Here is a 16,231-nt window from a genome sequence, read left to right on the forward strand (position 1 = left end):
CAGAGGTGAAGGAAGAGGACAAACCATGACCAGGGGGAAAAGAGCGGTCAACGCGCACACACACTAACACATGTGACCGTACTTACCAGTGTGACCCCGTCATCATTGGGCTGGTTGAGGCTTCCCCCTGTGGCTACAAGCTGTCTGACATCAGAGAGCATGGTGCTACGTCTCTGCATCTTCATGGCGTGCATGGATGACACATCCACACCTAAAAACACACAAACACAATTGAGATCCACATATTACGCTAAGTATTTAGTTGTTATGCTTTAAGAAGCAGTTTGACATTTTGGAGACGTTCTATGGCACTTATGTATATCTGTGCATTCAAATTAAAGCTGGAGTCTTGGCTCTGTCTAAAGGAAATTGGCCTACACCTCTAATTAACGCTAAAAACAAAAGCGAAAAAATGATCACTTGCTGTTTTACGGGGCGTTACGTGCTGGAATATTTCTTGGCCGGGAGCAGTGACTTCCTGGTCTCAATCGTCTTATTTTAACTCTCAGCAAGTCGATCTGATCCTTTAAACCTTATACTTAAGATTCAGTTGTTTGAAGCAAACTAGTTGGTTTACAGAGTTCTCCAACATGTAGGGACGAGTTACATTCAAGTACACGTTTTGTATTTAAAGATTCCCCAGTTTTAGCAGAACTAAATCTCTCAACAGGATTTGGCGTGAGTTCAGCACGGTGCTCTCCGATTCCACTACAACCACAGTATGTAATTTAAGGGAGGCTGTGTGTGCTGCACTGGCAGGGAAAACGCCCTCAAACTGACAGCGCACTAAAACCGAAGCCTGGCAAATCAAGTGATGACCAAAAGTGATCCTGATGTTGAAACTTCAATAAAAAAATGTCAGAGGACATCCAATACTCGTAAAGAACAAGGCTACTGTAGCCGCCTCTTTGGCTGACACAGCAAAACAGCCATCTACAAGGGCATCTATCCCAAACTATGAAGATCAATGCACGGCTCCACAATCACAATCACACACACACACACACACACACACAGAACAGCTGACTGGTTGCCGCAATAGCGTGGATTGATTATCAATCGATCTATATTCCACTCTGATAAGCTTTAGAGAACTAACTAATGGGACTTCTCCAGGTAGACTGGTTGGATTAGCTAATCAATAAGTTTGTCTTTGCAAACAAATGAGAGCCAAAGGGTGTGTAGCTTTTTGAGACGTGCTCAGAGGAACATTACCATAACAGAAGAGAATTAATATCCTCTACAGTGCCAATACTTGGAGGAATCCAGTAGAACATGAAAAATAAATGACTCGGCTGCGACAATGAGAAAAAAAAAAAAAAAAACTGAATTCCTATTTCTCTCTGATGTAGAGACACATGGACAGTCTGTCTGTCTGTCTGTCTCTCTCCAACAAACCTGATGGACATAGAGAGAGCGTACAGCCAAGTTGCTATAGCAACAGAGTGAGCCTGTGTGAGTAAGAGTGTGTTTCATGGCCCAGCGTGATGAGTGAGGGAGGGAGGGAGGGGGGGGAGGTATCTGGGGGGTACACAGGAGGGAGAGATCTCCATGGGGGCTGGCAGACAGAAGCAGAGAAAAGTCTCAAAATATTCCGTGGCTGGGGAGTCAGAGAGTCAGCCTGTGTGTGTGTGTGTGTGTGTGTGTCTTTGATGAGTTAGCTGTCTGCACTCAGAATCTTGAGTTTGTCATATGAACTCCAGGCCAATGGCAGGCAGACGGATGAGGGAAGACCCTCCGTCATTGTCTATATCTGTTTCTGTCTAGCTTTGTCAGCATGATTCCCGTCGCCCTTTCTCTGCGCGTCTCTCTGTATTTTCTCTGCCACTGTTCCCTGCCTCTCCCGCTGTCACTCAGAAATGTGCCTCCAACTCTATTGTGCCTTTATCTCTGTTATTCACAGCACCTGTGCTGACCTTCTCCGTTCTCTGTGGGAGACAAGTGCCCAAATCACAATCCACCATCATTAGGCCTGTGGGTGTACCACACACACTCACTCACTCACTCACACACTCACACACACACACACACACACACACACTTCCACTTTAACTGCTGGTATGACATATTAACCATTCACACTATCCCTATAATTCCTAAATGAAGAAAATGAAACATTTACCGTTGTGCTTAATTGTTTTCTTTCTGAAAGTCTGTGATAACATGGACTTGAGCCACTGTATTTCTTTGAATCACACTTGTAATGGAGCTCATGATAAATCAAATGTCAATGTTGCCTCCCTGTCTTTCTCTCACTGAGCAACGCAGAAACAAATGAGAGGTGCGCAGAGCTTTACCATTTTCCTCCAGGTGTTTTCGGAGGATATAGCTGGTCTCTGTCCCCTCGGAGGCGTAGTCCAGAGGAATGCTGCCGTTGACGTCCTGCAGCAGAACATTCACCCCAGTCTTCCACACGCAGAGCGGGAGAAAGCAGAGAAGACAGAAGAAAAAGAGTTTCAGCCGGGGCAATTCATCAGACTTGAAATCGACGATGAAGCGGGCACAATTATGGAGGCTTCCCTGAGGCGTATACCTGAGCAGAACCATGGAGACATTAACAGACAATACAGTGAATTAAAGAACTCATTAAATAACTGCCTGGGGGGGGGCGGGGGTGGCAGTGAATAGCGAGGGCGTTGGTTACTGGTACCTGGGTTCATAGGGGTGAAGCGTGAAGCATGAGATAACATGGAAGGCCTTCCCTCGGGCTCCTTTAATGACCGTACTCTGACAGCGCAGTCGTTGGTCACAATATGGCTACGATTAATTGCTCCTCTCTGGAGGAACTCCACGGTACTTATTATTCGTGAAAATGCTTCACCAGTAAAGCAGAAATGTGTACAAGCCATGCAAAATGTACTCAGGTGGACTTTCCTTCTGTCCATTTCAGTTTTTATTTCCCCTCTTTGGGGTTGGGTACTAAAAGTAACACACATCCTTTCAAGAGGAAATTGTCAGCATCCAGCCATAAATCGCGTCCCGTTGTTTGACTTAACCGTAAAAGACAAGCGGGTGTAACGATCGTAGCTGGACCAGGTCTGATAACGGGGACAGGGGACTCTAAGTGAGGATCCTTATTGAATATTTACAGCTAATAGAATTCTAACGGCAGAGTTGAAGTGCGGCAAAGAGATTCATGACCCGGTCCTTAGGTAGACAGAGAGGGAAGGGGTGGGGAAAGAGAAAAATGGGAGGAAGAGGGCTGGAAATGCGAGGAGGGAGCCGGCTGACAGAGCTACACAAGAACGGTTAACCTTAGCGCTCTGAAACCCGAGCAGCAAGACCACAAGGACACGGAGCCATCAGTGCAACCTTGCAGTTATTAATTGATTCATAAACAGACAAAGTATTTTTTTTTCCTTCAATAATGAAAAAACGTTTTGAAGATATTCAAAGGAAACGATTTCATTCAAGAAAGGCGGAGTAATTACAGTGCGATAAAGGCAGCACAGCGCTGTCAACTCCGGTTATCAGAGGATATGTTCTGGTGAGCGTTGCAGTTTCTTTGTGCGCCCATCTGTGTCGTCTAGTGGGAGCTGTTTTTCGCTCACTTATGAGGGTTAGTTAGGGTTTAACAAAGGGAATTAATTAACATTAATAACCATCAGCTGCTGCTTGGTGACTATTCATGAGACAACAAGAAACCTTATCACGATGTGAAGCACAGCTTGAAGAGCAAATGATGAGATGAGTGTGTCAGAGAGAGTGCATATACTATTCGGCCCCCCACACACACACACACACACACACACTCCACCTCCCCCCCCCCCCCACCATCCTTCCCTTACACTCTATTGTCAAACATGGCCTACTCCATCAATATTCCTCCAATTTGTGCTTTGCTCCCAAACGGTAATCAACTTCCTCATAAACCAGACAGCTCCACTCAGGGTGCCTCTGTTAACATGCCAGTGTGATATTGTGTGTGTGTGTGTGTGTGTGTGTGTGTGTGTGTGTGTGTGCGCTGCATAGTGGGGATTAAGGGGTGTGCTAACCCAGACAATTGACTTCAAGGTCCAGTAAAAGCCAATAGGGGGGGTCTGGCTGGATGAAGTTAGATATACTGTATCTTGCTCTGTCAGGAGGCCACTATCACCACCACCGCCTGCCCCCCCACCCACAGCTGAGTTACAAAAGTCCAAGACCAGCAGACAGATTATGGTGAAGGAAGCATGACGTGAGGACCATTAATCATGTGTCTGAGCTAACATGATAAGTGCTGACAGATATAAACGAGTCGGCGCTCGCCGGCAGCCTGCGCAGGCTGCGAGGGTTTAACAAGTTGACTTCTGACCCCGACATGTTCCCAAGCCACAATATGATGAATCAACCTCGGACGACCCGGAGATGGAAATCTGTTCATACTACGCTGCGCGTGGGTTATAATGCCAGTTGTTACATGCAGTGACTGCCGCAGAATCAATAACAACTAGCAGACATGCACTGAAAGCTTTCCCTGGGGTGGTCACACTGCCCGTCACATTAGTCACAGCCAAAGCAAGGGGCCCTGTGTACACTATTGTTTTTCTTTAAAAGGTCACATATCATGCTCATTTACAGGTTCATACTTTGATTTGCGTTTGGGGGTTTCTGCAAGAACATGTTTACAAAGCATTGAATTCTAATGAGCCTGCATACGACATCTCCAGACAAATCTGAATGGCTTGTTGAATCACAGGTTTTCTGATCCAGGCAGCCCACAGTGGGTTGGTCCAGATACCCGAATGTCTCCTTTAAATCTATACCGTTGTGTTTGGAGATACATATTTGAATCTCCTATCTAGTCTAAGTCAGATGTGTACAATCTTTCACATATTCTTTTCAAATTGTTCTTATTTTTTTGTGCTTTTTCGAAAAAATGCAATCCAGTGACAATGAACCTTCTCACTTGATTATCAAAAAGCTGTGGCAAAGCTGTGACGAGAGGCAACCGAGCAATTATTGTTCTCAACTGATTGCACACAACATCTGCTCAGCTGTGATCCGCCATGCTGCAGTGATGTGTTGTAAACAGCAGAGGCGGCTGGAAAAGAACTGTAATCATCACACTTCTGAATCCTCGAAAGCATTTCTGTCTGTTCCTTTTGTTGACCATCATGCAGATACCAACGCTGTAGTGAGACAACGTACTGCATTGTTGACCACACTAAAACTAAACTCTTCATTACAACATTAAATATTTACTCACATTAGCATCACGATCTATAAATAGTAGATTTTGTATTTTGTAGTTTGTTCACAAGTTCTGCATTTGAATGAAAATATGAAAATGTAAATTGTTAGTTAATTGAAGGTTTGGGGCTCAATTCAAGCAGATTGTAGAGCGTGCAACAGTTGCTTGATTTTTGTTTAGAAGAGGGAGGTTTATATTATCAACAGAAAATCCACAAAAAAATCCAACTGGTGTGAAATGCAGCCGGGGGCTTGCTGTTTATCGCTCGACTTCAAAGGACTCAGAGTTCAGAAGTTTTGAATTCATCATTTACAAGCACCGAAAGTGGGTCACTTCTACATCTGTAACCCCGTTTTGAACTGCAAGATGAGAAATAACATTTTTGGGACAGAACCTGTCTCCCAGGGACCAAATGATTGCATTGCTATATCTTCCCCGGCGTAAGTTTAGACACAGAAAGCGAGTATACTTCACAGAGAACTACGATATGGCAAAGAAGAAAAAGGAAGAAGAACAATACAAAAAAAAAAAACATCCGTTGAAGTGCATTGGTGGTAAACAGTTTAAGACGGCAAACTCATTTTTTTTATGTTGTTCAAGACACTGTGCACTTTCTCTCAAGGAGACACTGAAGCAGAATTGGGGAAAGTATGCAATTAAGTCTAATCACTTAGCAAATCTTTTCAGTTCAGAGTTTCGTAAGGAACCAAATTAGGAAGAGATAATTGAGCCACTGTTATGTTTTGACAAGATGTGTATGAGCCAAGGCTAACTACACTGGACTATGTTGACATCTATATAGGAGACAATCCACTGTGTCTCTAAACTGGCAGTTAATCCTGTCGGAGTCTCAGTGACCAACATTAACCACAGCTTGAGCTAGGAATAGCTTAGGAGCGTATTTGGGAATGGGTTGGGAATCAGCTTACTGCTTCTCCTGCTGTTTGGAGGCAGGAGATAAGAGCGTAAACATTACTGCCAATCCGGACACAGAGCTACAATGCCCCCCCCCCCTTCCCCTCCTCCTTTCCCCCCCATAAGACAAGTGTGGTAACATCTCTGTCAGCGAAACATTTCTGCTTCTCAATGAAGGAACTGGAGACAGGAAATCAAGGACGGAAGCAGAGGACGAGGGGAGGGGAAGAGATGGAGGCGTAGGACACCGTAGATTATATTAGAAGCCCTATTCCTTCCTGTGCCAATCAAAGATAAAGCTGCCAGTCAAGACCACTGTTCCACTTCTCATTAAAATGTAAACTCGTTATATTCGGAGGGGAAGATCTCCCACTTACAGCTCCGATAAGGCTGCAGCTCGCAGCAGAGCGGAATGACTGGGCCCTGGCAGGGCCTGTGGTAGAGGAGACGGGTGTCAAAATGAATGAATAGAAGAAAAGAGGGGGGGTTGCATCTCTATCTGAAATGTGGCTTGACTGAAGCTTTTTTCACCCTTAGACAGGAAGAGCGTTGAGCTTTCCTGCTGATTACACCAGGAAAAGAAACCCAAGTGCTGATTTTACCCTATAAGGACATTTTTTGTTGTTGAAATTATTACATTTCAAGTGTCCTCTCTGACTCGGTTAGTCTCCTCACAACCACATATTGTCACAATCACAAAAGCATCCACAGAGGCATAGTCAGTGAAACAAATGAGTGCTTATTATCAAAGGACTTTGAAGCTGTGAAAGCCGAAGACGTATTTTGGTGTAAACTGGAATCATTTCTAACTTCTCACAGCGTTGAGAGTGATTTTTGGAAATATTCTTCCTCTTTCTATCTTTAACCCTGGCTCTCTTCAGTTCTGTGGAAATATGACCTCATTTAGTAGAAACTGTTTGCGTCTTGGTAGTGAATGGGAGACATTTAGTTACTGCCTTCCAGGGAGCAGTATTAAATCTCTCTCCCCTCTCTCATGGTATTGCCTATCATGAAAGCATAACTCACTGCATGAATTGCATTTGGCGTATCCATATCGCACCATGCTCTACATACTAGGCATCCGGCATGAATCTTTGCTTCGAGGGAATTTAAATGCATGCAAATATGCAAACACACAACATACACATGAACCACCAGTCTCTACAGGCTGACAGGCTTCTTGCTGCACATCCTTCGCCTGGCAGCTCTTCAAACGTATCCATTCCTCTCAGGAAACGTCTCTTTCCTGCCCCGCACGCAGACGGCAATCACTCAGGACCCAATAAGCAGAACCAGGCTGTACTGGATTCTATGGAGGCTCCAGACTGCAACCGTTAACCCTCCGTGGGTCCAATCAGCCCACTGAGCGACTGGACTGGATGCGTATGCCCTCCCCCTGCAGCTGGCCCCATGCTCTCGTTATGGACCTAATCAGTACAACCACAGCACTCGTCGAGACCGACCCGACAAGAGCGGGGGAAACATCCTCCACAGAGCGGGGCTCTCTCTTTGATATCATGCTAATGCCCAAATTCTAAATATTGTCATTTTCAGTGATTCAGCCGGGTTTCGTGAGAGAAATGGCAAGCTGTGTTTCAGACCCTCGTTAATCCAAAGCCCCCCGTGAATGCAAAACGCTCCACTTGGACAGAAGATTCTGGATGACTAATGTGAACACAGCCAATGGTCCAAAGCTGATTTGAAACACGGAGTTAGTACGGCCGACCCACCCATTCCAAAACACTCATCTAATTTGTAGCTGACACGCTTGCAATTGCAAGGATCAAGAAGAAAAATTATAAAATCACAAATTGTGTGAATGTGTGTATATTTGTGTCATTCCCCCCAAATATACCGCAGGTTCATGTTTGCATGCGTGTTTCTTACCAGCAGCAGCAGCAGCACCACGTCCGCATGGTCACACACACACGCTACATGCAGGGCCGTCCACAGGTCTTCGTCCTGGACGTTGACATTCAGGCCCCGATCGATCAGAAGCTCCGCCGCGAACACATTGTCATGGCGAGCACACTGCAGAATGCAATCACAGTAGATGTCCTTATTAGAAGTTTTTCAGAAATGTGCATTTCCTGAAGCATCGCTAACTATAAACAGTACACATGAGTGGTTCAGGGCATACTAATTAATGTGAAAAGGGTATTGTACAACAATATTAACAATTACATAGGCCTACGTGTATTGCCACGGGGCCTAAATGATAAATGATAAAAAGGCATGGAGAACAGCTATCGGGACTGCATTATGTTAGAGGACATCTCCGGGTTTTTGCTGCAACATTTTCTTAATGAATTGACATTTTCAAGTTTTACTTTTTGCACTTCTCATCAATTGGGGAGAGAGGAAGCTTCAGAATGAATTGGGGTACTGCAGGTACAAGTGTCTAAATCTAAATCCGCCAAACACGTGTGTACACATGGACACATCTGTGTGCAAAGAGTTCATTCTATATAGCTGTAACATCAACTGTAGATTAAAGTAATATTTTGCAGATTATGATTTTAGAGCTTCTTCTTAGATACTTCTACTTAAGTACAATTTTTGGGCAAATTAATCTTAATCAAAACATTCTCTACCTTTGTATAGTATTAGTGTGAGGGTCTGTACTTGTATTAATCAAACTGTGGGGACGAAAGACATTCATAAAAAAAAAAAAAAAGATAACCATTTAAGTGAAGGTTAAGATTGAATTTCTGGTTACCATTCGGCTTATATTTATGTAAGGGCTAGGACTGTAGCCGGTATGGTTAAATTTAAGGGTTAACTCCAAGGAATGAATGTAAGTCAGTTTAATGTCTCTTCTAATAGTTGTGTAACACTGTGTGTCTTACCAGGTGTAGCAAGGATCCCCCAGAAGAAGTGGGAGTGTTTTGGTCTGCTCCCTCCTTCAGGAGCCGCAGCACTGCAACACAACAAACATCCATAATGTTAATACCTGCTGGATGAGAAGACAGACGGGGCAAACAGTGAAGAAGTATAAACGCACACTGATCTGTGCCAGTCACTATCAAAACCGATGCGCCGAGTGTCCTCTGACTGTCCTTGACGTGTCGGCGTGGATCAGTGTTAAGGTTGTGTGTGTGTTGTAGCTCCTTGTTGCAGCAGCGGGTGAGAACGCTTCTGGGTTACACACATTCACATCACACGCTGTGAGCTTCAGTGAGCCGCACAACCCACTCACACGCTGACACAGATCGACTGAAGACGACACGAACCACTACGAACAAGTTCACGCACTCAGCCATGAGCGCATGAGAGGTCTGAAACCGGTCACAGTGATTCTACTCTATCACTCATATATTATTTATTCAACATGTACCAAAAATGAACGAGGCCCCGGCAGATGAGAGCAAGAGAGAGAGAGAGCGTGACAGATGAATAGAGCAGGATGGACAAACAAGAGAGGGAGGCGGCGCGCTGGGGTTTGGACATATGTGATTTCACTGACACCGACAGCAATAGGTGGGTACTGACTAAACCCCGGAAGACCTTCTCCCAGCAAAGCAGCCACCAGTGTCACGCAATCCCACCACATATACCCACACACACACAAGAGTGGAGTCTTTGAGCAAAGTAACCATGGTAATTACAGTGGTAATAATTCTAGCTAATTAAACCTGCTGATGACCCCCTTGAGGTCCTTTCACTTAAAGGGTCATTATGACGACAGGCATGCTTAAATAACCTCATCCAACCCTGCACACACACAGCCACACACACACATACAAAAAGCATGTTTTAAAACCAGTAGATGCTGGTTAATAATCTAAACACACTAATAAATATGTTGACGATCACTCATCTGTTGCCAAAATGTACTGTATACAGAGGATAACAGCTCATATATAACAGTATACAATGCAATACAACAAAACCACAATATGGCCTCAAAAGAATAGCATGTATTTCAACAAACACACACACTTTGAAACAGTCTAAATCGTTAAAATGTATGGCTAGTTAACCTGCATAAACAAGCTACAGCTGTTATACACTATATAGCATAAGTCACTCTGATCTTGATGTTAGAACCGGTTAATGATGTTATAGTTTATGTCCACTATGTCCGCTTGCCTTTTGCTCGAGTAGGGAGTTTGCCAGCTAAATGAGGTAAAGATTTAAATTTTACTTTTAGGATTAGTGTAACTTCACATATTTTTCAAGCGTGTATTAAAACAATATTCAGTAGTCCATATGAACATTGAAAGATATTCACGCTGGCTATTGGAAGAGATGGGAGAACAAAATCCACACTCCTGAGATTTTAACCAGGCCACATATCAAGTAGCAGGTCAGTACCAAGATGGATGCAAATGACTCTCTTGTCTAAAGCGGCTGAAAATGACAACCAATCTGACAAATACGTGGCATTTCTACAGTTAAAAATATGTTATCAGATCGTACAGTTTCATATCATTCAGTGATAAAATGTAGTATTATCCAAGAACGTAGATGAGGAATACCGTCTATAGGAGCAGCAGAGTGTATTTAGGAGGTGTTTGCAGGTTTACAGTAAAGAACGTTCGTCTCTGTTGTATTGTAGTTGAAACGGAAAAGGAACACCGGCCGTCATAGAGATGTTTATCTTTAGAACAGCTTCAGCATACAGCAGTCATTTTCTCTCTATGCTAAATCTTTATCTGTCAATTAGTGTTTGATTGTGCACCGAGTTCAGGCTTTGGTCTTGGAAGTGTGTGTGTGCACGCGTGTGTGTGTGTGGTGTGTGTGGTGTGTGTGTGTGTGTGTGTCCCTCAATCAGGAGGCTACTGATAGAGGAATGGGGAGTGGGCGCGAAGCAAAGTCGGCTGTCATTTTGTGGAAAATTGCAAAACAGCTGTTTGAGACGTATGTGGAGTTTCCATGGCAACCAGATAGGAACTGGTAGCAGAGTGGAAAAGAGAGAAGAAGAGCGGATGAGAGAGAGAAACCTATTGAAGATATGGATTGATCGGCATGTCACATACTACAGCAAAACTGCAGCTCAAAACTGAGAATTAGTAGTTTTACGATTCCTGACTGCTCACCTATCTATGCTGTTAACGTTAACCATCAGTGTGAAATAAAGTTTTACAGACGATCGTTTTCCGCCGATACTCAGTAAATATGCGACCAAGACATCGGTATTAATGCTTTTCTAGTCACTGATCACTGATAGTTATTGTAAACAATCAATCCATGTTTGAACTGAGAGGACGGTGGCAGCATCGCTAACAGCTAACGAACGAAGGTTCCATTCAGTTACATTATGATGCGTTCAGGCTCTGTTCAGTGAAAATTAGTATTGGGCAAAGGTAAATTATGACATTATCATGTTTTCACGTATAATCTCTTATAATGTAGTGTTGGTGAGAAACTATATTAAATACAGTTGTTTGAAGGAAATGTTTTCACAACAACAAATAAATATAAGAGATGAATTCTGACCTGTTTAACTTCCTAACACTAACTCTAAGCAGCTTATTATTAAAACTACTAATGACAAGATTTGTTTTAATCCATAAAAACACAATCTTACATTTTTTTATCATTTGAATTGTGTGTTTTTATGAAGAAAAAAAACTAAAAATACTATAACAGAGTAAAAGGATAAGAATAGGATAGAATTTTACACCGAATTCAGAGCGGTTTAAATGATTTTTGGGACATTGGCAAAAAAGAATATCCTGGAGCCTTGTAGACCAGCCGCTATAATCGAACAACAAAGGGATCTATATCTGCCAACATGGATCATCAATGATCAGCAGTTAGTATCGGCGGCAAAAAACGTAATCACGGATCTCTAAAAGTATTACTCTCCTTTCTCTTTTGTGCTGATCCGATCCGTGATCCGATCCGTGACTTTCATGATCCGTTGCACCACTAGTGATATTCCATGAATTCAATAAAATCCCTGTGATGAATCCTCCACTATATGCAATTTTCTTCATCTAGCGACCAGACGCTTTCGTCCCATCTACGGCATCGCTCCTCGACAGCCCCATATGAGATTCTGTTCAAATCCCTCACCCTCACCAATGCTCATGTCTCTTTGGCCCTTAATCACACAGTCATAGCCACAAGAGGCACCGTCTCACCTCGCTGCCCTATGTTTCTGAAATGAGCTTTGACATTTTTCCAAGGTTTCGGTCCTGATGAAAAAAGGCACCGGTACAGTCTTCCAATAATGCTCAACTCTAGATGTAGATTATCGTATGGTGAGTTCTGTAAGATGGAACTCTTGCCCACCTGTTCAGATATTAGACAATTTTATGGAATGCAGGTGCTAAAAGTCTGAAACAACACCATTTATTTACAGCATATACACCAGTCTGAAGTATTCCAAGGACTAATCTGCAAAAACCTTTTCAGAAATAATAACTCGCAACATTGTGTAAATAGCCTCAATGATTAACATGATGTGAGACAGTGAGTTCACAAAGTACTTTTATTTTTCATGCTCTCTCAGTGACGTTGATAGGTTTTCAACCGGTGCTCCTCTGAGTGGGTCCCCAAAAAAACCTGTACAACATAACTCCTGTTTGATGTTATACGGTTATTATTATGCTTATGTTCATGTGAAATATGAATTGGAATATTAAACAAATATGAAAACGAGATATATGCGGTAAGGCGGTAAGATTATGGCGGCCACTGGTTAATTTTCGAAGCCGAGCTAAACAGCGCTGCCAGTGAAAAATTTTAATATGCTGCCTGATGACGCAGTAAACATTATAGGGATCCCTGCTGTATCAGAGAGAGTCTTATGGTTTAAATTGGAGATATCATGACATCTTTCTCTACCCCCTCTGTGGGCCGAGGCCCCGTTCTGTCAAAAACATGACAGGTGTTTGGCATGCCTTTAATCCCAGCATGCTGTCACAGAGAAATATGAATGTATTCCTGTAACATCCATATTCACCTATTTCCCCCATCTCTCCTCTTCCCTGTCTGGCTACGGTGCCGTCCTGAGTATGTTTAGAGAATATAATTTCCTTTGATAGACACGCAACATAACAAAACATCCATCTCTGATCATTTAAACATTGATCCTGGTTAACTACTGAGGACAAAGGAGAAGTATGCGCACCAGTGTCACCTTGTCGCAGAATTTCTCTGAATTAGGAAGTATTTAGGGCTCAATTCAACGGGAAGAATCCCGGTTTTAACTACCAGAAAACATGCTGCTCTGTTTGTTAAGAAGCTTTGCTGCACTGATCTGATCTGGAGGCAGGGAGCGATCCACACATATGGCTGAACATTGTATAACACCAGACATGGTGTCCTTTTTTTAGCAATGTAATGATTCAGGTTTACCTCCGCGTGCTTCACTTCCTCACTATGGAGAACTGATTGGAGTCTGTGAGTCCCTGCAAGATGGATCTATACACACACCGATCAATAGTGGTAGTTCTGACGGATGCACTCGAGTGTGACACACATGCACACACTACATGACTTCACAGCAATAAAGCATTGCAACACTGAAACAAAACAAGTACAGCAATGTCAGACGACATTCTCGGAAATGTGATGCAACACTAGAGCAGACATGTGGCTTACTAGATGAGGTCTCAATGTTTAGCTCGAGAATACTTAGCAATGGACAGTTTTACCAGATGGGTTTTCAAACCACGCATGTGGCATCACAAGCACTTCCACGACGACGTGATGCAACAGCCGACTTTCGACTTAATGTCAACTTAGATTTACCTGAATTGCCACTCACCTTTCTTAAGCGTTTACAAATGATTTACATCAACTTTGAACAGTTATCACAATGCGTTTTGCCAGCTCAGTAAAGAACCAAAATATCACATTTAACATCTATATTCTGTAGAAAGTGGAAGTCATAATAAAAATAGATTGTCGGTTTCGTGGCTACAAAGCAACAGCTGCTGCCGGTCCACATGTGCCTTGTTTTGATGAAGTTTAGAGATTGGTTTGGGGAAAGCAATTTCACCAAATGTCAAAATGCAAGCGAGCCAGATGTTTGCATATGACAGATAGCAATGGAGAGGAAATATAGTATGCTCCTATCTAATATATATGGCTGTGTGCTCTTGGTCGTTTTTTCACCTAAAGCCTACAATATCCTCCCTAACCAATTTTTCATTTTCCCACCATGTTCAACTTGTCCTTTGTTCTCCACCCCGCTTCTCTTTACCTCACTCTCCATCTTATTTTCTGTACACTTCCTGGTATGGCTGTATATCTGTGATATCTCTGATTACCTGGCTGCCTTGTCAGCAGACTGAGTCTATCTGTGAATCTAATTCTCAAGCTCACTCACTTAAAACAGGTTTTAATTAGGACCTAACAAGGGTTCACTAATTCTATTTCCCTCTCGGCCTCTTTGTGCTCTTTTCTCCGGGTCTTATTTTGGTTAATCTTTTCTCTTCTGCACACTCATAAGTTCTTCAAAACAATGATGAGTCTCCCAAACGTCTTTCCGTCTATTTATTTCCATTGATCCTCACCAACTGGGGGAAAATGGTTTTGAAGATTAAAAACTAATCAAGTTGGCATGTGCACAGTTTGTTCATGATAACAGCAATGTTGAAGATATCGTTGTATCTCAGCTAACAGATACACATGTATGAGGAAACAACTTGCATCATAAAGAGGACATCAGCCCTCACATATATTTAATATTCCTGTTGTGGTCTGCTTTCCAGGCAACAGACTCATTGTCAATGAGTCAAATGCAAATCTTTTACTCTTTTACCCGACCCACCAGATTAACCCCTGGGCTCTCATTGCAATGAGTGTGTGTACACAATCCATCCTTACTTAAAATACCTCTGTAGTAAGGGGAAAAGATCCAGCAATGCTCACACATTACTCTGGGGAAGGTTCAAGCCTGAGGCAAATCCTATCACTCCGTCCAGAAGGAAAAGAGAGCTCACTTAAGCAGCAACGGTGAGAAAACCTATAAGCACTCCGCTAACCAGGACCAGTGAGGAAAGCTCGAGAACCTTTGTCAAGATAACTAAATGTTACGTCGAGGTTTGGACGGATCCACTCATGAAGAGATGGACGCTGTAATACGGCTGGAAGAACCAGACGGGCCAACAAGGGGGAACACAAATGGATCGTAAAGCTTTCAAGCCGTCCCTTGACTCAAGGAGTCTGTTAGAAATAAATGTGTCACTGTCAGGAGGTCTTCCCATACCAACGCAACTGTAGCCTGGTACAAGTTCACTGCCATGGCGGCGCCTGGTTGGTAGGTAGGCATTCGGCAGAATGGCAGATCTGATTGGTGCCAAGCCAACGCACCCTGGTTTCAGTCTGGCTGTTGCAATGGCGCACCAGCTGCTCCCACAGACCCCAGCTGAACCTCATAGGCAGCCAGAGAGCAGAGATTAACACACTGACCCGCAAAGGCTGCTGGTAGGAATGACACAGATACACCCGGACAGCTGGGTAAACAACTAGCAAATGACTGGCACAGCCAAAAAGAAAGACGGTGAGGTTGGATGAAAGAGGACCTTTTGAATCTTATGAGTTCATTGACTATTTGATCTTGCAGAAACAGCTGGAGTAATCCGGCGAGTATTTACTGGGAGACAATCTGCAGTCCTGCTTAGAGCCGAGGCCCGAGGGGAGATAGGAATGACTGACCTGAGGACAGCTCTCAAGACTTTTACAGGGTGAGTAAATGCATTTTCACTGTTATCTTTAATGTCATCTGCATTTGTAAAAAACTAAATCATTCAAGTACACCCAGAATAAGCGAGCTCCCATTTGTCTGAAACAAATGGCTGAATGGTTGAAACAATGCCCAGTAGTCATCGGCCCGGAGCTAATATTTTAACATGCTAATATTTGTTTTGATACATTATTTTGAGTTACAAATCTGAAAACACACAGGAAACCACAAACCAGCCAGGTCCAAAGAGTGGCTCTCAGCGGCTCTCTACAGTGGACATTATCATCTCCGCTGAGGTATTTCTGTCCTTGAGAGCAGTTAGTATAAAAGCTTCACTGTGTTCTCCTCAGTCGAGTGGACAGCTTCCAGCAGAACAAAGTGTGTGACCTGCGGTCAGAAGCTCTGTGTGTCCACTTGTGTGTGTGTGTGTGTGTACTGTAAACGCGCGCGCACACACACACACACACACACACACACACACACACACACACACACAC

At 43.3% G+C, this 16,231-nt stretch overlaps 1 protein-coding gene across 6 annotated transcripts in view; it reads right to left on the minus strand.

The window, feature by feature from the left end:
• Positions 1-16,231, minus strand: part of myo16 (myosin XVI) — a 90,262-nt gene that overhangs the window by 52,872 nt on the left and 21,159 nt on the right. For all 6 annotated transcript variants that reach the window (XR_004213520.1, XM_031869592.1, XM_031869593.1 and 3 more), the window contains 4 exons: positions 8,938-9,008; positions 7,976-8,119; positions 2,298-2,406; positions 87-211 (listed from right to left, as the gene is read on the minus strand). Coding sequence is in view for 5 of the 6 variants with exons in the window: in XM_031869592.1 (XP_031725452.1) it covers positions 87-211; positions 2,298-2,406; positions 7,976-8,119; positions 8,938-9,008 (449 nt within the window). In the remaining variant the exon portion in view is untranslated. The remainder of the gene's footprint in view (positions 1-86; positions 212-2,297; positions 2,407-7,975; positions 8,120-8,937; positions 9,009-16,231) is intronic.

Source organism: Anarrhichthys ocellatus, unplaced genomic scaffold, assembly GCF_004355925.1.
Source record: "Anarrhichthys ocellatus isolate YVR2014 unplaced genomic scaffold, GSC_Weel_1.0 scaffold47, whole genome shotgun sequence".
In the NCBI taxonomy this organism is placed as follows: Eukaryota; Metazoa; Chordata; class Actinopteri; order Perciformes; family Anarhichadidae; genus Anarrhichthys; species Anarrhichthys ocellatus.